We start from the raw sequence: 25,249 nt of genomic DNA, 5'->3' as shown, positions 1-25,249 counted from the left end.
ATTTTTTTTCAGACTAACAAAAAGTTTATCCATTTTATTTCTCTGAGGCTTTTTAAGGTTGCAAGACCCTAACCTTTTGATATCCCGTTTCTGTCCAGTATGGCTGCAAAGAACATAAAGGCTCTGATTTCCAACTTGTTTATACATATTTAACAGAGAAGAAAATGAAGAAGGCAGAAGTGAAAAAAAAAAAAAAAAAGAAAAAGATTTTCCATGGTCACAAAAGCCAGTCATAGAAGCACAGCTGGGTGTCGGATCAGGATCTCTTGGCAGCTGGCCACAAGAGATGCACAACAGAGAAAAAACATTTCCTGTAAGGAAGCATTTGATTTTCAAAGCTGCATGAAATGTTCACAAGAAAACCATGTAAATGCCCACTGGATTGGGGGTGGGGAGGGGAGGATTTCATTAGTAACTGGAAGCCCTCTCTTGTTTCACCGAAAGATTTGCTTGTCACAAGCACTGCCAGCTAGCCTGAGGTAATTTTCATGTTTTGTATCAAAACCAAGCAAACATGAAGTCTCTAGCAGTTTCGATGTGAATTTGCTTTGAAGTTCATTTCAATGCGACACCAGTCAAACTCCATGGATAATGAAGGATTTCCGTTCCTATGGAAAGACAGCAGTGTTTTCCTGAGCCTCCTGCAAAAGGAAAGGACAGGTTTCTGTGAAGTGCCAGCAAGTACAGAGGTGCTGTAGATACACTTATCTGCACGCAGCTGTGAGGGCTGAAGACATTCCAGCTGCTCCTCCTCTCCCACACCCCGGCTGTTTGCCACCAACCCACCGCTGGGATTTACTGCCCCAAAGGCACCCCAGTGCACCCACATGTGCCCCCCTGGCCTGCAGCACTGCACACCCAGCCCTGCCAGTCTGAGCTGCCAGTAAAGTGGTTTGAGATAAGCCAGTGAATCTGTGCTGCAAGAGATGAAGGCGTGCTGGCACCATCCCTTCCATCGGCCAGGGAGGGGCAGAAAGAGATGGAATCTCTTCTGACTGTGGTCGAGCTGAATGTGGACAAAAAGATACCAGCGAATCTGCTTTTCTTCTGGATTGCTTATTTCAACAGGGGCAGGGTGACAACTTTACTGTGTTATTACACTTACAGCACTCTGCTTTTACAGCTGCACTCCTGCTGCATAAGGATTTACTACCAAAGTGCTGTAGGAGCCCTTTCCACAGACCACGTTCCCCTTCTGCCATGTGTTGTACCCGGGTGGAACAGTGTGACAGTCCCAGTCCCAAAGCATTCATGGCCTGTGCATAAAATGGTAGGACAGAATGGCCAGGGGAGAGAGTAAAATCAGGGGATGTCAGCCAGCCAGAAAGTCTTTTAAGAGGCAACATGGACTGTATAAATGGTTGCTAAGAGCCAAAAGAAGCTGCTTTGCAGAGGTCCAAAGGATGCTCCTTCTGAGTATGAAAAATATTTATAAATTGAAGACTGCTCAAAGAAGACCAGGACTGTGTGTTTATAGAGGTGGAAGCTAATTCTTCAATACTATGGAGGTGATTATAGGTAGGGAGAAGACAGGTCATGATAAGCCTTGAAGTAATAACAAGTAGCTTAAGTTTCAAGAGCAAGGCAGTGGGAAAGCACAGAGAACAGACAACATGGTTAAACTTAAGCGTTGGGAAAGTTATCTTTGCAGGAGCGCTGGGGATTGGTATGGTACATCTGTCACATTTATGACAGGATGAGTACAGTGATTGATCCGTAAGATAACAAGAGCTGAAGTTCTAACAGTGAAGTTGTAGTTGTCTGGGTAGAGAGAAAAGGATGTATTGCATAGATGGCATGCAGAATGAAGCTAGGAGACTGAGTTATAAATGAAAGGGATGTCAAAAAGAGTGAGCTTAAAAGAGAAGGAGGTGATTCAGATTCACATCTTTCCTAATGAGGAAGGTGCACAGCACACTTCATGCAAAAAAAGACAGTGTGCCTTGGTCAAAGCTACAGGCTTTGCTGTGGCTTGCCACTGGAATGCATCAGAGCCAAAGGAGTTCTGTGGCTCTGGGGCTGAACACCATTGTCTGGGTCCAGTGCCCACAGGGATCAAAGAAGCATAAGGGGTAAGAATATAGTGTAATAAAAGAGCAGAGACAATGGCACCTGGAGGGCCCACAAAGGAAAGCGGGTCTATAACCCTGTTATGGACAGAATGAATACACAGCTGCAGAGGAGAGGTGTGGGAGGTAGACAAAGGAAGGAAGGAGGATGGCACCTGTGCTCACTTGCTCTTGTGAGAAATTTGCAGAATCACACACAGAGGACCTGGTCCAAGGGGCCAGTGTCTAAAAGACTGTCAGCAACAATAAAAATGCTTTACTTGTATAATGCAAATATCGTCCCACTCCTGTAAAATGCTCCTAATGTAAACTTACCTTAACCCTCCTGTTTAAAACTCTGTCCCACACTCCTTTTCTGCTACAGACATACCAACACACAGGACAGTGTCCTATAGGACAAACGCTGCATTAAAAGCAAATCTGCATCTCTTACCAACTCAGCACTAACATTTCCCTTGCCAGTGTTCCTTGCATACAACCAACTAAACCAGAGTGCTCCTCAAAGTGTTTTTCCCTTTCCATGGTTTAGTGGCACAGGAGTGTCAGTCCAAAGTGACACCATCATAGCCCTGTTCATGTCACACTTGAAACAACATTGCTCTGTCACAGGCCATGTCCCTGCTTACCTCCACTGTTCCTTGGCTTTGCACAGCAACGTGGCCAGGCCATGTGCTGAGAGAAGGAGGGCAGGCCCTGTCACATCTCTCTGCCTTCAGAGACATCCCTGGTTCTGGGTGTGTTTTTGCCAGCTCCACCATTCATGTTCCACCCAAGTAGCTCCATGCCTGGAGACCTGGTTTGGAGGGCCCTGCAGGCACTCTGCACACTGGGAGTTCATTAATGCTGTGATTAATCTGGATGCCAAGCACATGGTAAGTCAGTCACATAATATGAAGCTGAATTCTTGGTTCTCTGCCTTAAGAAATGAGGCTTCCAGCAATTTCTCCTCCTCAGATATGCTGTTCCTGTTTTACAAATTTCCCCGCCCCATGCTTACTTCAGCATGATCCCAGAAAACAGAAAGGGGAAAGCAATAGCTTCTGTGAGTAAATAGTTTGGATGCCAAATATGGAGGTGGCACAAAATTTTATTCACCTCTTGGTGGAAAAAAAAAAAAAAAAAAAAAAAGGAGAGAAGTGGAAAAAAGGTCTGAGAACAGAAAGTTTTTATCTCTTAGAAGAGCTACCTCTTGATAAACTTGGATCCACACTACTCTTGGGTAGAGCACAAGCATTGTGCTTTCTGCAGAGTTATCTGCACCTTGGCTCATGTATCCCCAGCAGCCAAAACCCCATACCCCCAAGTTCTCCTGCTACCTCCTGCAGTAAAATGGCATCAAATGACACCTGGTTATGCCCAAACTCCAACTTCTGCCATGAGGATGAGGCAGAAATGCCAAAGGCATTGTGCTTATGTAGGACAAGAGATCTTTCTTTGGATTGCATTGCATTTTTGTTGGGGTGTGAAACAGAAATCTGTCTGTGCTCTGCTTCCTGCTGTTAGGAGGCTGCTCAATAATTCAGTTATCTCTCTCCAAAGGAAGCTCTGCTGGCCTGCTGCTTGCTCAAGCCAGTTTCGGCTGCTCAGCAATGAAGTCTGAAGTGCCACACACTTCCAGGGGCCCCTTTGGCACCAGCTCTTTTGTATTCCAGTGGCCAGAAGCAGCTCCTTAACTCTTTGACAGCCAAAGCTCATTGTCATTTTTATATAATTAAACAGTGCTGCTCATTCTCCTCAGTAGATTATCACAGCAAATTGATGGTTATTTGAAGGAACTGCCACAATAGGAGACAAAACACTGGCAACAGATAAAACAAAAGGATGCACACAAAGCTCTTTAATTAAACTCCATGAAGGGATATGAATTCTAGCAGAGATTTTAGTTACCCTGCTGAGTCTCCTACTGATTAGCTACAATGCATCTGCTGGCTTTCCTAGTATCCATCTGTACTGTTAAAGAGAAATTTATTCTGGCTAGGGAAGATGACCTCAAAGATGTCAGTTGTGGATAGTCTAATAGTTTATTTATGTTGACAAAGTGGTTCTGAGCTCTCCTTGATGCACTGAAGTGAAGAGCCATCCTCTTTACATATAATGATGTGCTTAATAGGTATGCACACACACACACACAATAATGCCTACACACAAATAACACTGAAAGGCTAACAAGAAGGCCAAAAGAGGTTGGAAAATTGTGAGGGAAAGGATGTTTCTCCAAATTGCTAAAATTTCTTACCACCACAATTACTTTTTCTTCTGGCATGCATCATCTGTTTCCCCCTCATCCTGCCCCACCTCCTTCCCTCCAGCATCCAGGTGCAGAAACTACAACGAAAGCTAATGGATGGGACAAGGAAAAAAAGTCATAGGATATATACTGTAAGGCATATTAATAACAAGTTAGGCTGTTACTTTGAAGTCTGACTTTCTTTCAAAAACTTTAAAATAAAAAGAAAAAGAGAGAAAGAATAAGAATTGAAAACAGATCTGTCATGGAGCGTTTGTAAGAAGCAGTGCCACAAAACCCTCTGGGGCTTTTCACTTAGGTCATAAGGGATCTGGTTCAAATCGCATTGGTCCTTAATCCACAGGTAATTGAGAGCACAGCTCTCAGTGACTCAGTGTGGAACAGTGCTGCAGTGTTCATTACTACTGCAGACCTTTAATCAGAATATTTTTAGTCCCATGCACCCTTATGGCTCTCCAAAGTCTATTGAGACAATAGACAATTTGCACATTTATCATAATTAATTACCTGCTGGCATAATAAAAGTCATTACCATCCAGTGTCCACTTCAGAGGAAAGCATTTGATGGAACAAGGCCAGACTATAAGATGCACATACACAGCCTCGAAACACTCATGAGAAAGGGTTGTTCCCTGTGCTAAACCTGGTGCAGGGCTTTTTCCCTCAGAGCTCCAGGAACCTGGGTAGATAAAAGAACTCTTTCTCATCCCTTACGGAGCTCTGAAAATATCCCAATTCTGCCTAATTTATACAACCCAGTCCTCAGGGTCCTCCTCAGTTGCCAATACCCTACTGTGAAGGCTCCGTTAAATCTTTTATTTATTTGTCCATAGAGGCCAATGAAGAATGCCACAAGGTATTTCCCTTTCTAAAGTAGGTTTAGCTAAACATGAATGAGGCCCTAACATTATTCTGGATAAGGGTGTGTACTCATATTTTTGCCAGACTACTGACAGGCAGCAGGGAGTACATATTCCCGAGCTTGACTTCTGACCACCTTATGTGCAAGTAGGTGCAGATTTGTTACAGTCATGACTTGGCAATATTTTATGTTCATTCTTTGTAATGTCACATGCAAATGAACACAAAATTCAAAACAATGGGGGAAAAAGTATCACACCAATTCTTTCTGCATAGGCTCAAGCTCTGCTGCCACACTGAACAAGCTGAAGTCTAAGGTCATATTTTTCTTTTAAAATTATAATTAAATACTAATTAAAACATTCCAGCCCCATTCTGGCAGTGAGATTTCATGCTAGCACTGAGTTATCAGTACAACTGATAACTCAGACAAAAACTGTACACCTTACAAAACTCTCTTTAGCTTAATCATCTCCAAGGGTATCTGTCCTGAACTATGTCCAGAAAAAACTGAACAAGAGACTCTGGCCAATTTCAAGTACCACTAGAAAGGACCAATACTTTCCTATTATGAAAACGCAACTCAAGAGGATTTTTTTTTTTTCTTTATAACTAATCACATGCAATTCTTATTACAAACTAAAGTTGGTTTTCCATTTGACTCAGTCTGGGTAGAAAATACATTCCTCAGCTCTAAAGCTGGTAGCACTCTGCTGACTCAAAACTCAACAAATCTGTTCAGCTATTCTGCACAGACAATAACTCTACCGTACCCCCAAGTGCCCCAAGAGCATTCAAGATACACTTGTAAGGCCTTGTTCCTTTGCAACTTCTGTCTCCAACTTCTTATCCTCTAAGTTACTAAATTCTTGGCATCTCCTGTTTCCTTAGGTTATAGAAGTCCAATGTCTGAAGAAGGGAGTTTGGCACTATTACTGTAAATATCTGGAAGCCAGTGTGATGACTGGTTACTTGTATTTATTTAAGTGTTCCTGTGTAGCATCCAAAGTCTGTTGACACCCAGCAGTACTGCATTCTGCAAAATGCTTTAAAAGCAAGCAGAAATTAAGTTCCTGTTGCTGGCAGCTAATTCTTTTAAAGTTGGAAAATGATAAGCTAAGTAGTACATCTCCAGGTCACAGCAACCTTTTATAACAGCATAATCTAAAAGCATAATTTTCTCACATCAAGCAGTTTGAAGAAGATGAATCTGCTTCTCTATTTCCAGTGTTATGAAACCATGATAAAGAAACACGCCAATAGAAGTACATAGCCCAAAACCACACTTGCAGTCTGGAACATCTGAGGTACTTGATAAAAGCATTTTCGGACTTAGGCATAATGTAAGCAACATACTTCCCAATACAACATTAAAAACAAAGTTATATTGCTGAAAGAGAAAATGCTGCAGATGATGTCCATGACCAGTGGCCCTGGCCTTCCTACTGGACAGATCTCTTACTGCTCTTGAGTATTATAAAATCCCTGAGCTGTGAAGGACAGTGATTGACCCTGGGACCTCAGATTTTGTGGGATGCTATTAACAAATACATTACATTTTGCAAATTCTGAAAAGTGGGATTGCAGTGTATTCGCCCAAGAGGATTTCCAGTATTGCACTGCAATGGGGTTTGAAGAAAGGGTCAACCCTGTTGTTCTGTTAGGCTACATATCTTTCCAAGAGTGATAAGAAGGGCAAAACCAGTTCAGAAATTATATGACGTGGTTAGTTTCTTCCAGCTATAGCACATCAAACCTGTGTACTTTAGCTAGGTGAAAGACTGTCTGAAGAAAAGCACTTTTGGGAGGCTTGTTCAGTAAATTGTTTTTCCATGTCTTTCTGAACAAGAGTTCGTGGTACTTCGCAAAGTTGGCATGGAACTCCCCAGGTACACCAATAGATTCAGTATGTACAGCTACAAGAGCTATGGAAAGCTTTTTTTCTATAGGAATTTGAGTACCTGAGGCAACAACACTCCTCTGCTTTGGAAACTAAGCAGGCACTTTTGTCTGTGTTTACTCCTAGGGGAAAGTAATGTGATTATCGTAAGGCTGTGAGTTACATCAGTTATAAAGATACTGCTTTGAATTAACAGAAAAGTGACTAGGAAAATTCTTCCTCCTGGAAATCTAGTTCCCAGCTGATTATTTATGTGTTGATATTCATTCTTTCCAAGTAAAAAAAGAAATAAGCTCTTCTTATTAGCCAAGTGAATCAACATTACTGGAATGACAATCATTCTCTTACATCAATTGTTGTTCCTCTTCCTCCAAGCCTTTAAGAAAAGGCTAGAAAACCCAGCTTAGAAAAAAAAAATCTGTCTGCAGTGACCTTATAAATTAAAACTGCAGGAGTGATAAAATTATATAGAGAGAAAGATTTAATCTTTCACTCAAAACACACATTGGAAAGAATTATATACTCCAATGCATATCTGGAAAGAAGAATTATGTAAAGATGCCCTTTCTGGTGGGCTAAAGAAATAAGATATCAGCAGATATATATGAAAATGTAGATAAATTAGGATTTCAAAAAATATAACTCTGCATACAGTTCTGGTGCTGCCTCTCTACCCCAGGGTTGCAGTCAATGTAGGAATCCTTGAGTCAGATAAATTCTATTTCCAAATAAGGGAGAAGCAGGTCCTAAAAACCACTTTTCTGCAGTGGAATTAAAAGAGTTCACTCAGCTGTGTCATTAGGATTGCCTCATTCTGACAAGGATCCCCCACCACAACTACTTTCTATAGAGTCTCAGGCTGGGTGCAGACACTGATGTGTCACTAAACCTCATTCAACTGTGTTTTACACAGACACCAAACAACCATCATAACAATGCAGTCTGTTTGTGAGTGATTTTTCATTGTCTACAATATAAAAGTCAATAATGGTCCCAGATATCGGCAAAGTGCCATTTCTAGTAGACACAACTGAATGAGGAAGTCCCACTGCAAAAGATACAGGACAACAGAAAGAAATATTTCTTCTCCTAAGGTTAAGGGTGGGGGGTGAGCAGTGGAGACTGTCCTTCCAAAATCTAAGGTGGTTATATGGCATTTTAAGATGCCAAACTTCTTAGCATGGTTTTGCTCCAGTTCTAGCACAGCTAATTATGAAGGACACTATGCAGCAAAAGCCATCTGCGTAATTCAGCACAAATCTGTATTACAAAGTACGTGGTCAGAGCAACAGGCAGCGATGTAAAACACATCAGGAAGACTTTTCATTTTCTATTTGGAACATAAGTAACCTTAGAAGTCTGCCAAAATTCCAGAATCATTGATCTTCTGTGAGGAACTGTTTCAGCCTAATGCAGAACACCACCAGCAGCAGCCAAAGCAAAGATCACCAGCTCACCAGCACTACTGTGCCTTTTTGTAATATCTGATAGCCTGCTGGCTGCTAGATAAGCCCTTATGCCTATGACAACTCCTGCTTTTAAAATGGAAATAAAAATCACCTTTATAGCACTCAAATTAAAAATCCACAGCTTACCTTCAGCCTCACCCTAGGCCCAGAGTTCTGCAGAGCTGCAGAGTCCTCTGGAAAGCCTCCACAGCCCAACTTCACCCCAGCCCAGCCCAGCCCTGTGCTGTCCCCCAGCCTGTGCCTCCACACCCTCGTTACACCAGGTCACCCCCAGCACACCTGAGAGTGTCGGGCACGAGAACAGAGCTGCATTTCTGTAAAAGATAGAAGGCTTATGGCAGCCTCAGCTTTTTAGGCTGGCTGTGGAGGGAAAAATGATACCTTATCTGGCACCAAGCCTACTGGTAGAAAGCAGCTTGACATATTTTGATCCAGCAGAATGAGTAAGTTTACACAAGCTCAGTGCTTTGTGTTTTTACTGTGCCACCAAAACACAGTCAGAGAGTACACAAGTCTTACCATTACTGACTCCTTATCTTGGAAATCTTCTATGTGTATTTCATCCAAGCCCTTTAAGCACCCACTCAGTGTGTGTGCAATCCTGACCTCCCAGGACTGGTGATATTTGCACACCACAGAAACAATGGAGCCATTTGTCTTGTGAGCAGGCCTGGGCAGGGGAGACAGCTCTCTCCCATAGCTGGCCCCAAACAGGGCATTTGTTTCAAACGACTGAGTTTCAGAGCCTTTAGAAAAAGACATGGTGCTACTGCTGCTTAAACCTTATTTTCCTCTTTCTAAACTCACACAACCCTTCTTTCTCAAGCTACTGGCTACAGAATGAACAGGAGAAAGACAAAAGTATATCAGAATACATATAAAAGCAGAGTATTTACTCTTTAGTGAATGCAAGCCAGTCCAGGGGAAAGATTTGCAAAAAATAAGTATTGTTAGAAATAGCAGGATGCCCATAGTACTCCATTAAGAATACTGATCATAAACTGCTATTTTTTTCCTGGTGTTTGACAATGTAAACATCTAATCCTTTGCTTTCCATATGCTTTAGGAGCACTGGACAGACTGTCAAGCAAAGACCATTTCTGCTCTCGCATATTTCCATGAAGCTCTCATTACAAGTCATTGTTTTCCTAGGTGCTCACAAAAAAACAAATTTGCATTTAATATCAATCTGGTGGTGCAAGTACAGTGTTTCCTCCTTTACACTAATTAGGCTATTTAAAGATGTTTTCATCAAATGCATGATAAGAACTTCTGGATTGTACCCCTTGAAATGTTCTGCCGAATTTTCGCTAACATTTGGTAACAAATCTCATGAGAGACTTTAATGGAAGTTAACATTTTTTTCATGTGTCATACTGCAAGTCTTCAAAGCAGAAGTTTATAACAAACTTTTAATGTGACTTTAAAGCTCCCAGTCCTTTTCTAGATATCTGCTTTATGTTTGCTCACATTTCTGACTGCCCATATTTTGGCTGGCTCTGACCAGATCTAAGCACAAAGGCAAACTGAAATGACGCAGAACTTACTTCTTCCTCCTTTGAACTTCCTTAACAAATAGCAATTTAGCAGCCTGTACATCAGGAAAGTAAGCAACAAGAGAAAAGAATCCCCAAAACCATAAACAACCAAAACCACCCACTCTCATGCCAGCTGTTTTTTAAACTGATTTCTATGGTTAACAAAAGAGATAGATTGGGAGCCATGAAAGGTGAAGCATGTTCTGCCCACATCAACAGCACTTCCTGGAGGCCACCAGCAAATTGAACTCCCATTTAGAAAAAAAAAAAAAAAAAAAAAAAAGAGGAAAGAAAAGAAAAAACAAGTTATATTAGGTATATACCTCTGTATATCAAAAAGGAGTTACTGCCTAAGGGAAAGGACAGGTTGATAGCAACTTTGCATGTCCTTTATGATGCACTAATCCTGAGCTGATCAGAAATGATCACTGCAATAAACCCTATAGTTTAGCAACATCCTGCCTGCTCTATGGGCCGTGACCTTGGCTCAGCAATTCCCAAGCACACCTTACCTTACAGCTTCAGAGCTGTGTGGAGGTCTTCAAACCACAAGTTTATGGCTCTGCTCCACAGTACTTGCCCAATAGTGATGTGTTTTCAGTCACGTATTGCGTGTCAGTGGCATGCCTCTGCAACTTGGGAATGGAAATAAGGTAAGGACCTTTCCACAGCTCTACCAGCAAGAGAGACTTCAGCTTGTAAAACTCTCTGGCAGTTCAAGGCATTGTAAATCAGCCCTTGCCTTGCAAAAATGCTCACAGCAACATGAGCCATCCCAAAATGAGCCCACCAAAACACTGTTGCAGTCCGCCTGCCACTGTAGCAGATGAGCCTGCCACACTTCCCTTCAGGGAGTCTCATGGCAGCACTGCTGGTCAAGCAAGAGCTGTCAAGAGAAGAATGCAGGACAGAAAGGCAGCATCCGTAGTTTTAAATCTCTTTGGACCACTGTAGTCACTTCCTGACACATTGATCCTCCTTTCTGGGAAATCAGTTTCAGCCTATAGAAACTACTGAGACTCAAAATTTGTTTTTGTAAGAGTAGCACGAGAGTTACAGCCATTCTATTTTGAAATGAAAATGTTTAATCTGCCAAGAACTATGAGAAAACAACATTTAAAAATAAAAAGAGAGAAAAAAGTGAGCAAAATACCATAATTGGACTTCTCATGGATATAACTGTTAAACTGTATTTTAATTTAAAACCATACAGCACACCAGAATAATTTATTTAAAATTCTTCCTTTGCTTAGGTCTTTGTATTATTTAAAACTTGTCCCATATTGACAATTACAAGGTATGGAAAGAACTGTCTATAACATTCCTCTTCCATAAGGCCAAAACTATGCTTTCTAACCAACTATGAAGTGTCTAAGAAAAGAGAAGTTTTATGCTTTCTTTGGTCATCACACCAGCTTGGTTTTACTGCCTGAAAGATGAATAGCATGTCTAGATAACTGAACTCTGACAATTAGAAAATCAGACTAGTTAGTGAACTGTCATTTTTTTTAAAGCAAGGAGACCTTGTCAATTCTACCTGTCAAGTGAGTTTGGACAGATTGATAAATATTCCACGAAAACAAAATAAAACCTGTTCTCTCCACAAAGCAGACTTTCATTCCATTTCTTTGCTCACAAGCACATGATAAGAGAGCACAGCACAAGGCTGTCCATAGGACCAGACTTTATTACCAAAACTATTCCAGGTCTTTTGCTCAAGCTACTGCTGTGAACAAGAATGACTTGAAATTCGGTTTCATGGATTTCCTGACAGATAAGATACTATTTATGAGTTGCCTTAGCATTCCTACATTTGAAGCAGTATGAAGTATGATTGGCAGCAACCCAATTTCATTATTCTTAGATGAGTCAGTAAGTGTGGAAAGAGAAATGAAATGGGCAGCCAATCAACACAGAAAAAAAAAAATCCGATATTCTGAGGCCAAGAAAGTATTTATATGCTGATGACTCAACTTTTGCAGCAGTGTCTGAAGCAAGAACAGGAAATATACTATTGAACCCTCTTACAACAAGAACTTTGATGTGAAAGGCCAGAATAGCTCATTCTGCTGCTGTGATTCAGAAAGCCGGAGCTGTAATCCTGGATCTCTGCAGAATGCACTCACAAGAGCTTCAGAGCTCACTAAAGGACATCAGAAATGGGTCCTGCAGGACACATGGTAAGTGAATGGATTTCAAAGACTATGGAAAGGAACACAGATGACAAAGGGCTGGCCCTGGAAGCCGCTGCTTCACATAGAATGTGTATATAATATATAAGACTCATCTACCTCTGCAGTGGTAGTTGACTGCTGCCTCACAGTCCTGGAAGAGATGAGGTCCTCCGCCATTCTACCATGGCAGGTAAATTCTTATATTGGAATTTTCTGAATCAGAACCTACAATTTACCACATCCTTTCATGAGTATTTGTGTTGAGGCTTGAGACAGTGGCTTCTTTACAAATTTAGGAACTGCCTCTTGTGTGCCGATTATAATTTGTTTTTCTTCTTGCACTGCAGATGTTGTGGAGGATGTGGTGAAAGCACTGTCTAATGCCATCCTGCAGCAGTAATTCTTACAGCAGATATATGCTGGGGCAAGGCTATCAAATCAGCTGTGTGTCTGACTTTAATGACACTATAAATTGGTAAAAATCAAGAATTTATCAGTGGATTTAGATTGGTTAACTTCAACAATTTTTAGTATGCAACACTGGCAAATTGTACATAGAGACAGTAAATATATTAAATTTGTTGTCAGCTAGGCTTAATTTTCTTGATACCCCTGATAATACTTCACAAACCAACTGAAAACTTGCAGTTTAGGTTCAAATCAATATAAAAATTAATCCCACCCCTTCTACAAGGGTTGCTGGTTGATGCAGGCTCACAGGGCATGCAAAAGAATGCAAACGAGTCTGATCTTAAAACCAGAAGCATAAGTGAATGACTTTTTTCAGTATTATTTCAGTCAGATAAAATAAAAAAGGTTTGGGAACCCGAATATGTGTTTCCAGAAAAAAAAAAAGCCAAATAAAACCATATCAAAACAAGCTGTCCCTTCAGAGCAGCATAAGGAGGAGATATGAAAGTGCAGGAGGTTCTGATTTGTTCTAAATAATTTCCTTCTCACAGATCCAAAGCTGATATCTGCTGTTAGGCTCTGTTTTATCCTTCTGCTGGAGAATGTTATTCAGATTGCCCTTTTCACCTACTAAATCCGAGCAGGACATAAGCAAAATAATGCTGCTGCAGCTTGTCCAAGCTGCTATCTGTCTTTTCTAAATTTCCTTAATATTACCATAATACTTGGAGATTAAGCTGTCCCTTGATTGTGAACATAGCTTTCTCTCTGCCACTGGCTATCTGTACAGCTGACTTGGTAACTTGCTCTCTTGTTTCCTCCTGCAGTCTCATACTAACACTCTGCAGCCCTTTGTAATCTCTTGTACAGACTTCTTGTAGTTGGTGATTTCTAGATATTGGCTTTTATAGCTCATAAAGCCACTAGTGGATATCAAATTTAATATGTGCAGCTGACATCAATGACGTGTTTTATCTCTCGCTCTGAATTACAGCATTTCTGGGGTTTGCAAGTTCAAAAGTAATACAGCACAACAGAAGAGGCCTTTTAATCCTGCTTATTAGAAAACGGGAGTTTCTGACAAAACCCAAAGGCTCTGGCAGACAGACACCACACAGGTGAAGAACAGACACTGCAACACAATGGATTCCAAGCAGTGGTATCTCTGGCAAATGAGCTTCACCTCAGAAGCAGCATTCTTTTTTTCAGGGAAGAAGCCACCTTACTCAGACTAATACTTACCCTTCTGAAGAAAAGCCATCTTCCACAAAACAAAATGAGGTGCTGATGGCTTGGATGAAGCAGTTGGAAGGAAGGCTTAGAGAGAATGTAGGCTCACAGTGGAATGGAAGTACTTAAAACCCAAACAAAAAGCTGAAGCTTACAACCATTAAAAAGTGTGATTATTTACTGCATGCCACTGGACTGAGTAAGTTTCTTAGCTGGCTGCAGTTTACCCATCTCCCCTACCGAGTAGCAAAAAATGTAATGCACTGACAAGCAGGGTGAGAGGGACAGAGTTGTGATGCCCTCCTCCATGAAACTGTGTGTGCCCAGCTCACAGCCAGAAGCCAGGTGAGCTGGGTGGTGTTTCTCTGACTGTGGTACCAGTGTGGTGGAACAGACTGCTCCAACACAGCACAGGAACCCAAGTTATGAGCAGTTGGGAAGGGTGTCTGTGCAGCAAAGCCTTCCAAACACTACTGATGTTTTATTTTTCAGATTATACTGTAATGATATCCTAACCACGAGAAGTCAATTTTCCCATCATGTCATGATTTCATCACATTAATTTCTCTCAGATCCCCAACTCTTATTATGTGCCAAACAATCATGGTCCTTTTTTTGGTGTGCTTCATCATCTCCAAGCTCCTCTTGTAATCTGTAACCCACTGGCAACTAACATTTGTACACCGCTTCCCACAAACACCACTCAGGAAGAGAGTAGACACAGTATTTTATGCTCACTTAAGCATAACTATCCTGTTTTCACACTCAAAGACAGATGGGACATTTAAAGCATGCCAAATTGTAGGCAGAAATCTGCATCACACTCTAGTTACCAACATGGAAATTCACCCCATTACGTACAACTAGCATCAAGCAACCCATGCAGGGCAGATTGTCCTCTATAAAACATCATGTTAAGACTTTTTTTTAAAGAAGAATAGCTATAATTGCTAAATATTCTCTAGCAAAATAGTCTTGAAAGGACACTCAAATATTACTCTTTCTCCATCATGGGACATGACTGGACAGCATTAAAGATCCAAATTCATAACCACAAACTCCCAAAAGGGGACTCTGGGATATCAGCAGTTGCAGTGACATGATTTTTTTTATGGTATTGGGCTTCATTAAAATGAAAATAGACTATTCATAATTAATCTCCCTTCCATCCACTGAAGAACGTTCATTTAAAGGAAAAAAACATTCACTTGAATGTTAAGAGCATGCATGAAACAAATACGGAACTAAAAGACATTTAATGATATTTGCACAAACACTTTCCAGCAATGACTCTGATTTTAATTATCTAGTGGATAACTAAACAAGTCCAATGGTATTTTGCAGCCAATTCCTAACTCTGTGGTCCATGTCTCCTAGACCAAACATGCTTTGCAGCTTTTGCACAAATATTTTTCATTTTGCACCCTAGTTTTACAGCCCCTCAATTTTTTCCTCTACTTTTTAGTTTCTAAATGCTCTCTGTTTCTATCTATACAATCAACCATAGTGCACAAAAAATATAATGTGGGATATAAAACTGTGAAAATAAAATCTGGGAAAGTTGTAAGCAATTCTTCTAGCAAAAAATACATGTTCAAGAGAACATAAATAAAGATTCTAATAAGCCTCACACAAACAGGCACATGCCTACTCATTCCTCCAAATTGTCAGAGCTCTTGCATAAGACTTCTTTTATATTCGTCTTAATCCCTGAAGTTACATCTTAAAGTTAAAAAAGATAGACTTGTTAATAACACACAAATGTTCATAGACATAACATCTTTACAGATATCCTCTGTGAGCAGATCAAGCCACTCTCCATATGTATTTAAACATAGTGGAAGGCTGGAATTTTTAAGTTGTCAGATCTGTGCCTGGGTAAGAGGGGCTCTATTTTCACTCTTGGAGCAGGAAGAGATTAGCAGCTTGAAATCACTTTGACAGTTTCAGTTACTCTCCTGCATACTGTAGGGAATTTTAATTCCAACCTGTGAAATTGTAATTGCTTCTCAAGAAGAGCAGAAGGATTCTGGGTAATGGCCACAGCCAAGCTTAGTGTCAGAGTTGCCAGTTGCTGCCACTTCTGATATTATCTGCTATTATTCAAAAATCACTCCAACCTTCCATATGGGAAGTTGAACCGGGAAGTGAAACTAGATTAACAGTAGCTGTCACATGTTCAGAGATGTGCAAGGAATGATGTAATAGAGGTGAATCTTCTCAAAAAGCACCTTTTCTTCTTTCTCTTGCTTTATAGACAAGATTTACATAAAACACTTCTTATATGTCACACTCTTTTTCTAAACTACTATTACTAGAAAGCTACAATGAAAAGACTTTAATGACAAAGTCCTCCAGCATACAATGCACAAGTAGAAAATGAAACGAATGTACTTAATGCTGTTCACAACAGATTTAAGATGCCTTTGCTATTCAGGGTTCTGTGGTTTGCAAGATCCCTCATTGGAAACAGCCAAAGAGAACTCAGAGACCACAAACACTTAAGAAAAATAGTTGAGACTTTCTTGGTATCAAATGGAAATGATATTCTTTTTTTTGCTCTGACAAAAGGTCATTGAATGTAGATTGCTTATTAGCAGACACATTCCCTAGTGATGAGTGTGTTCAGCATGTGTGAAAGTGGGATCAATTGACTATGAGGTAACTTTTCCTGCAATGACCTTGTTTAGCTGGAGTGCAGCAGATTTCTCACCCACCCTGATGGCTTACAAAGAGGGAATACTTGGAAGTAGGTCTCAAACATAATGTTGATGTAAAAATTAAAAATGCCACCTGGCAGGGTATTAGGGCATTCAAGGAACCTAACAGGATCAGAACTCACAGATCAGATGTGTTCAGATCTACTTTTCCATGAGGAGGATGCACTTGTAAGGTTCAACCCACGCCCATTGAGGTTTCCCAAGCTGCACCACTAGCCCCAGGCAGTCCAAGCTTGGTCCAGGTGAGCTGTTTGACCAGAACTGATTTGCTCAGCTCAGTGGCTTTGGAAGCTTTATTTGCACATAAACAGAACGCAGAAACAGAACAATGACAAACACAATGCTGCTTTACAACACAAAGTGTCAAAAACCTCTCTCAAAATCCAAAGGAAGGCAACAAAATACCTGATAAACACCACTTCCTACTTATCAGACTAAAGCTCAGTTTAAGAATATACTGCAGGCAATGTCATTTAAAAAGTCTTCTTTGGCCTCTTTCAGTATATTGCACTATTTCTAAGAAAATAAGCTGGTCCCATTAAAGTCAATGATGCACAGAATCTAAATCACAAGCTTCGTAAATCTCTGTAATAGCTGATGCAATGAGTCTGTAATTGCCACGATTAGATAAGCTAGAGTGGCTGACAGAGATAATGCTAGAGACACACAACATATCTGCATAGATTACTCCCATCACATGAGAAAGTTTGGCTCGGATATAATGATTTTGCCAATCCACAGTTTTCCTGAGAATCTAGCAATCTGTGGTATTTTCCTGAAAATTTCAATCCCCAGAGTCCTGTTGGCAGGGTTTTTTTTGAGAATCTTTCAGATTTGTTAAAAAAAAGTAAATTACTGATTGTTATATATTCCTTGTTGTACAGAAAAGCTTGACAAAAAAAGCACACCAACAAACAGAAGCAAATTATGGGTATGGTTATTTTTCTTTTAAAACTCACAGATTTTGAGTCTTGGCTTATGACTTTCAGTGGTTGCTATAAGAAATATAAAATTCGAGTGATCACACACCTGATTTCCTGAAGACAGTTACATCTGTTGTTATAATTTACAGGCTGTGCTAAAAGCATTGTGGTGGAGCTTCCTGGTTAATTGTGTGTAACTATTATGAATCCCCAATTTATAAGGTACAAAGCACTCTTACTGGGGGACTATTCCTCTGCACTGTAGAGACAATGTACTGGTTTTGACTGGGATAGAGTTAATTTCCTTCACTGCAACTGGTTTGGGGCTATGTTTTGGAGGGCTCGCACAGAGTCAAGGCCTTTTCTGCATTTCTGGGAATGGCTGAGCACCTGCCTGTCAAAGTAATGAAGGATTTATTTCCTTGGTTTGCTTTGCTTGCATGTGCAGCTTTTGCTTTACCTATTACAGCGTCTTTACCTCAACCCCTAAGTTTTATCACTTTTGCTCTTCTGATTCTTGCCCCCACCCCACTGCAGGGGGCTGAGCAAGCGTCTCAGCTGCCCGCTGGGGTTAAACCCCAACAGCCATGTAAGACAGCTCAGCTCCATCTGGATATGACACAAACATTAAGAAAAACCTCAACAGTGCCTGTGTTATGATTTTAAACAGTCTCTGCAAGTGGAAGTTTGGATGAAGATTCAGAAAGGTGACAAGGCATGAACAATCCTACAATATGATGTGGTCAAGTGCTGGAAGAACTGGGCACACAGTCCAATCCCTGGCTCACCAACACGCTTCACAGGATGTGCGGAGACCCTCTCATGACAAAATGGCTTGAATAAAGTAATTAGGAATTTCCATTGTGTAAAATGCAATTACCCCAGCTAACAGTGTTATAATTGTTTTACTGAACCAACACAAAACGAAGACATTCCCAGGTAGTTCTCTAAGCATTATATAAACTCTACAGACTGTATTAAATCCATATTTTAACAGAACTCTACACCCGAACAACATTTTCCTATTCAGTTATAGAAAGCCAACACCTTCAGAACTATTTCTATGTAAAAAAATAATTCTTCTTGTATTAATAAAGCCTAATAACTTGTTGAGAAGTTGAGATATGCAAGATGGCAGGCAAAAATTGTTTCAGACATGACAACAAAATAAATAGCAACAAATAACAAACTTTAATGGCCTTGCAGTGTTCATTCTAATGTAAAAAGATATCAAATGATCACAGTGCATCAAGCAAAATCTTTAGGAAAACTTTAAATAATCTACTCATAAAAGATGACCAATATCACTCAATGGAAAGATTCCTTAAAACTTATTTCTATTTCTTCTCCTTGTTCTTCTCATGTGAAATGTGCTTGGAGAATTGTTTACCTGGGGTGATTGCTTGATTGGATTCTGGTGAGATTGTTTGAACCTGATGGCCAACCAGATCCACCTGTGTCTGGACTCTTGCGAACAGGGTCATGAGTTGTGAGTTAGATTTGGTAGTTAGAGAAAGTAGTATGCAGTTTCAGTATCTTCCTTTATATTAATGTGTTATAGCATAGTTATATAAAGAAATCATTCAGCCTTCTGAACTGAGTCAGACATCATCATTTCTTCCCACCGGGTTCGCCTGCATTTACAATACGTATGTAATGCAAACATTGCATCATTCTAGGAAAAAAAACAAAAGGAAAGATGCAACAAACTACCAACCAAGGATCTACCAATGTTCTACCAAGCAAGGATCTCAGGTTTTGACAAGATAGGCCTTCCCACAGCTTATTAACCTTCTCTGCTTTGAATGACAGGAAAGGCACAGGATGAGTACAAATTATTGCCCAATTTATATTAGCTGTTTTTTTCCTAAAAAAAAAAAAACCACCAAGATTTGTTGGTAAAAGTGATTCCTTTGAAGACTTTGAACAGCAGTTTTATTGTTTTAATAAAAGCCCCATTCAGTTCACAGTTCTGTTTTCATTCCTCCATAGTAAAACATAACAAGAACTGCCAGCAGAGCCAGGCTGACAGACAGGATCTTCACTCCACCTCCCTCTTGTTGCCATGGCAGCTGCAAAGCCATCCAGGAGCTGAGCCGTGTTTTCACTGGGATCTCAGCAGAAGGCTGTGCTTTCCAGTTTGTGCCGTTCTGCACTGAACGTCTGAACTCCTGTGAAGAAATGCACACATTAGGATTGAAACTGTGTTCTGTCTTTCTGATTGTGCATACCAAATACACTCTCCTCTTTATACTTCGGTGAAATTAATGTCCTTTTCACAACCAACAATTCAACCTGCACCGCATCATCCTCAGGTCATCAGTTTTTCATACAGGAATCTTATAAATGCCATACAAAATCAGTATTTCTAATGAAATTAACTGCCAAATCAATGCAGCTGTTAGCAACAGAAACAAATCTCCAGACCTCACTGCCATCAGTGACCGTCATCTGATGGTTATTTTTAAATTTGTTTTGTTGCTATCTCACTACTTTCCGATTTTTGGCTTCTTCAAAAGCAATGTCTAACCAGTGATAAAGGGGACCACAACACTCAATCCTTTGCACAGCAGGGATCTTCTAAAGTCAATCATCGACTCCTGGTGTGCCAGCTCAGTGGTGCTTGAAAATCCTCCCAAAGGGCTTTTCCTTTCCCCTGACCCTCAGGAGGCAGCTGTGCTAAAACACTCACCTTCTCATTCAGTATATTGAATCCCAGTTCCCTGCTGTGCCTGCCATTACCATTCCCAACCTGACCGCAAGCACCAAGATCCCCAAGAATATGATGTCTTTTAACTGCAGCACAAGTTATAGATGTAGCATCACTATTTCAGCAGAAAATCCAAGTGAAAATAATAAAAGGCTCTTTTCTCTTGCACCCTTATTCAGTTCAGTATTGCAGATACTCAAAAGGAAAAACATTCATTGAAACTCTGATAACATTGCAAGAGATGTAAGTGATAAAGGTGTAATTAAACAAAGGTGTAATGATGCTGCATCACAAGATGCACTATTTCTGTTGATCATGTCTGTTTTCCTCCTCTGTATTTGAATAATCTTCTGGGAATTTAATTGAGTTCAGCTGGATTTTTAATTGGTTTGAAATTTTCCAGTTAAAAAAAGGTTTTTGATAAAACCATTTTACTTTTTTTCCCTTTCACATTTTGTAAAAAATAAATCAGGGACCCAGAAAGTACCTATCTGGACAATCTTGTGTTTCCAAGAAGCTGAATCAGGGCCACATGGAAATACAGACCAGATGCCCACTCTGTCTTTTACCAAACATAGATCTGGGCAAACTCAAAGAAATATCAAAGCTCCAAGAAAGGTGCCTGCCCATGAAAGTGTGACAGCACAATTCAAACCTTCTGTAACTGCCTCCTGTTTTCCATTTCAGCAATCAGCTCCATTAGAGTAATTGTAGAAGGAAAATAATGATTATTACTGGTTAGGTAAGTAAGCATCAAAGGGACAAATGACAGCCTGGAGTAAGTGCTATTCTAACAACTGAGTTATTGCTGACTTAGATCTCAATTCACACAGGCAAAGGGTTACTGATCAAGTGAACTATGAAATGAGGATGACTTCTCACACATAAGCACCTAGAAGAATGTCAACTGGGTAAACAGTGGAAAGGAAATAGGCAAGCACACTGGGGTGTAATTCTCCAGTGTGAGGCACAGTAACAGCACCACTCCAGAACTCCAGTCTATATTGCGCATAACATATTAACTTAATCAAAAACTATTGTTAAGCTATTAATTTAGCTTTATCAATTTCTAAGGCATCTGAAATTTTAGCACTTGGCCACAGCTATTTTGTCCTCCCAAATCAAAGCTGATTAACCTTTGCCTGCAGATTAAACTGGAAAATGTACAGTATAAAGGATTTTTTACAAATGAGTCAAAATTCTTCTGCAATTTATTCTTTCTAGACATTTATAAAGCATTTCTTTTCTTTGCAGGTCTCACAGATATCTAATGTAAGGTGCTTAATTTATGGTAATGACCTGTTTTTACATGTATTGTTGGTACATTAATACTAAGGCTAAAGTGATTTAAAGGAATGGATAAGGCTGTAAAAATATCAGTACAACTAAAGTCTTATTTCTTCTGAGATTTATTTTTCACTGAATCATGACTTAAAATTTGGCTGACTACAATCAGCCTATTGACTCCTTATTAAATATTTCTACACTGCATGATAAAATCATAGTCATTTACTCATACAAGACTAGATGCTATCCCTTGGTAAACAGATACAAAGGGCCAGTACCTCATAAATAACGTTGGACCTTCTCCTCAATGCTCCTCTTCATGCTCAGCATTAGTTCCTACCTACATGTCTCAGGAAGACTAGGGACAGGCAGCAAAATGCCCCAAACATAAATTGTAAGTTGTAAAATGTTTTGAGAGACTTCTTTTAAGTTTTCCCCTGCACTAACAGTTAAGCACATCAGTGTTTCATGCATCCAATCATGTTTCTGTAACATAGTTTACAGTAGTGGTTTCACTGGCATTTCGTTTATGTTATACAGTTTTTCTGTTTTCCAACATAAAACCAAAGAGTCTCATCTTGCTGGTATAATTTTGATCATGCTTATACTGCTTTTTTGTGTTACCATAGTGTTTTCTTACACCTCTACTGTAACATGCACTGCATATGCATTAGGTAGTGCTGCATACTGCTGGTAGGACAGAATGACACATGAAATTTTAGCAAGGTTTACAAAGTTCCAGTGGTGGTGAATGCTGCTGGTGAGCAGTACCAGTGGCATTTCATCTAAGTCAGCCTGCACAGCTGTGAAATCTGTTTTTTCCTTACTTCATCATATTTCCAATAAATGAGATGACCATACAGATACAGTAAACCCATTTTTTGTTTTCTTTTGGTAGAGACAAAAAATATCTCAATTTGCAAACTGAAGTGACCCTTTTCTTAAAGACATCACAGCTTACCTCTTAAACATGCTGTGTTTCTGTTTGACAATGTACACCTCTTCAGGTGATCCTGCCAAAGATGCCCTTTCAAGGAAAGTAAAGAGTGTATTCATCTGATTCATGTTTTCTAAGCACTGTTCTCTGGTTTGGCCCAAAATTCTGCCTGACACATGAGTAATGCCACAGGTTTCCATGAAAATTTCCCTCATTATCATCACAGAATGTGCATCTGTAAAAAAAAAGGTACATCTGTCTCCTTGTGACTAAAAGGCTCCTGTAGGATATAACAGTCTTTTCAATCCTGAGATTTGTAAAGGGCTTTTAAACCCAGGATAATCACTCAGAGACACCTGCAGGTGGATGCCTCTTCCTCAGAGCCTGTCGTGCCACTCGGTGAGACAGAGCACAAATTCGCCAGTGGGAAGAGGAGCTCTGCAAAGGGACCGTGTCACTGCATCCTCTCCCTCCTGAGTAAGGACTGAGTGGCCCTTGCCATAGTCTGGGCAACAGGGATGGGCCTGTCAAGAATATAAGCAGTTCTTCCAGGCACACAGCTGGAAGAACTGCTTATATGAACAGCCATGTTAGTGAAAAACACTGTATATATCATATAATCATTCTATGATTATATTCTATGATTCTAAATTTGGTGTAAAAAACCTCGGTGGAGGTAAAGATCTCATTTTTTGAACTAGCATTTACACTGTCCACTCACCATGCTCTCACTTAATTGAAGGATTAATTCTGAACAGTCCTTATTTGTATCTCTGTCTCTAGATAAAATATTCACAGTGCATTAGCTTTCCAAGGAAATCTTTAAGTAATTGCTGTAATATTCTGACCTAATATTCTGATATAGCTGTGATATTTACCACATACAATCACTAGTCAGAGTGCAACAGTTCCTTAAGCTGAGCTCAGAAATCACACTTTTGTAGCTGCAAGAGTTAGAAAGATTACCATAATGATTAATTTCAGTGGAATTTAGAATAAAATTCAAAGACTCTTTTAACAAAAAAAAAAAAAAATGCTGAGAGGAAGGCCTAAGGTAAAGAAGTTTCAAAAATATGTGTTTATACTAGTTTCAGTCTTGATAGGCCACAAACTCTTTGGTAGACTTGTTAAGTATTGCTCTTACTAAATAGCACCACAATGAAGGAAAAGGTACTTTAAGATTTAAAATTATATACTGTTAATCAAAATGAGGAAAGGAAGGGAAATTACCAAAGTGAAATGCACAGACAGAGACTTTGAGCTAAGAATCTTGTATTTCCATGGAGGCAGCCTTTCATCTTGTTTTGGCAGTCATAGAGTAAACACAAGACTTTGCTAATAAGGTATAATATAAATTATTAAAACTTCTAGTGTATGATCAAATGCATTTCAGATTATTTTTTGAATAATTCTGCCTTGACGACTGCCAGGAGTAATATAGTTTGTGTACTCTTGCACAGGCCCATTGATTGCTGTCTTTCTGAAACTCGAGTCCCAGAGCAAACCACCGTGCATGGAAGAAAATATAATCACATCAAAACCTAAGATTTGGCATCTGTCGATCACAACCTAGCTTTTTGTAAGATCTCACTTCATGTTAGTCAACAAAGACATAAGAGAAACTCTTTAGCTCTGAGCTGAGGTTTTAATAGATTCAAAACATTTCTTACATGCAAATTTCTTTTATGGCTCAGGGGCACTGTTAGAGCTTGGAAGTGTTAGCTAACTGCTGTGAAAAACTTCTTGACTGAGCATATCTCAAGATAAATTAGACTTCTGAATTTTTTAGCCCAACCAAGTACATCACACACTTGTACTACTGGCTTTAAAAACACGGACTTTTGCATAATCATGCACAACAAGTCTGTGTGACAAATTTAAACAAAACATGTTAAAATATGCATTACATCTCCTGCTGCACTATTTGAAACTCTGGGCTATTACACTTTAAAGGCATTTTTCAGATTTAAAGAAACAAACAGTTACTGAAGGTCACAGAGATTACACATCCAAAAATATGTCAATTTAGTTTCATTTAATAGTTCTGGAAGACACACTTAGCTCTGTAGGTATTAAGAAAACTCCTTTGATTTATTACTTTTAAAATTCTACCAGCCTTCTGCAAATGTGGAATGCTGATCTTAAATTACAAAATAAATGGCACAGAAAATATTTTTTTTCTAATGGAATTAACATGGTAATTCCTATAAGAAGCATCCCTGTCATCATGTATTTCAATGAATGTCCAGTATGATGCTGTTAAAAGAAAATGCTGTCTATAAGCATGCTTGTGTCAGATGTTATCAGCTGTACACCATTCCTAGGAATTCCAATACACACAGAGTTTACTTAACCATTTTTAAAAAATGAGAAACCTTGATAAAAAAAATAAAGCAGCCAGTTCCTTTTGCAAAGGAATTTCATGTTATTTCTTCTTTTTGGGTTTTGAAAACATCCAGGGATGGACACCACAACCTCTCTGCACCTTTGTTCCCCTGCTGGAGCCCATTCATGGGAAAATGCTTCTCTTTATATCCATCTGAAGCACTCATTTCAACCTAGGCCCAGTCTCTCATCCTCCCCCATGTGCCAAAGGGAAGCACCTGCCTTGGTCTTGTCAGGAACCCCTGTGCAGGCACTGGGAGGTCTCTGCTGAGGTCTCCTGAAGCCACCCCTGCTCCAGCCCTGAACAAGCCTCAGCTGCTCCTCACAGCCAGCTGCTCTGGCCCCTGACCAGCTCTGTGATCCAAATCTGAACTCCTTACAGTTCCC

At 39.9% G+C, this 25,249-nt stretch overlaps 1 protein-coding gene and 1 long non-coding RNA gene across 4 annotated transcripts in view; one reads left to right on the top strand and one right to left on the bottom strand.

Moving 5' to 3' along the window:
• The first annotated feature begins 12,084 nt into the window (after positions 1 to 12,084).
• LOC140682335 (uncharacterized) lies at positions 12,085 to 17,133 on the top strand. The gene is made up of 2 exons (XR_012053944.1): positions 12,085 to 12,449; positions 13,665 to 17,133. It is a non-coding gene; the product is annotated as an uncharacterized lncRNA (long non-coding RNA).
• A 1,578-nt stretch (positions 17,134 to 18,711) lies between these two features.
• The window catches only part of CDKAL1 (CDKAL1 threonylcarbamoyladenosine tRNA methylthiotransferase), a 374,946-nt gene continuing 368,408 nt past the window's right edge, over positions 18,712 to 25,249 (bottom strand). For all 3 annotated transcript variants that reach the window (XM_002191079.7, XM_072924178.1, XM_030265571.4), the window contains one exon: positions 18,712 to 19,714. In XM_002191079.7, coding sequence (XP_002191115.5) covers positions 19,508 to 19,714 — 207 coding nt within the window. In that variant the 3' untranslated portion in view covers positions 18,712 to 19,507. The remainder of the gene's footprint in view (positions 19,715 to 25,249) is intronic.

This window comes from Taeniopygia guttata, chromosome 2 (genome assembly GCF_048771995.1).
Source record: "Taeniopygia guttata chromosome 2, bTaeGut7.mat, whole genome shotgun sequence".
Classification (NCBI taxonomy): domain Eukaryota; kingdom Metazoa; phylum Chordata; class Aves; order Passeriformes; family Estrildidae; genus Taeniopygia; species Taeniopygia guttata.
This window is presented reverse-complemented; position numbering and strand designations above follow the sequence as displayed.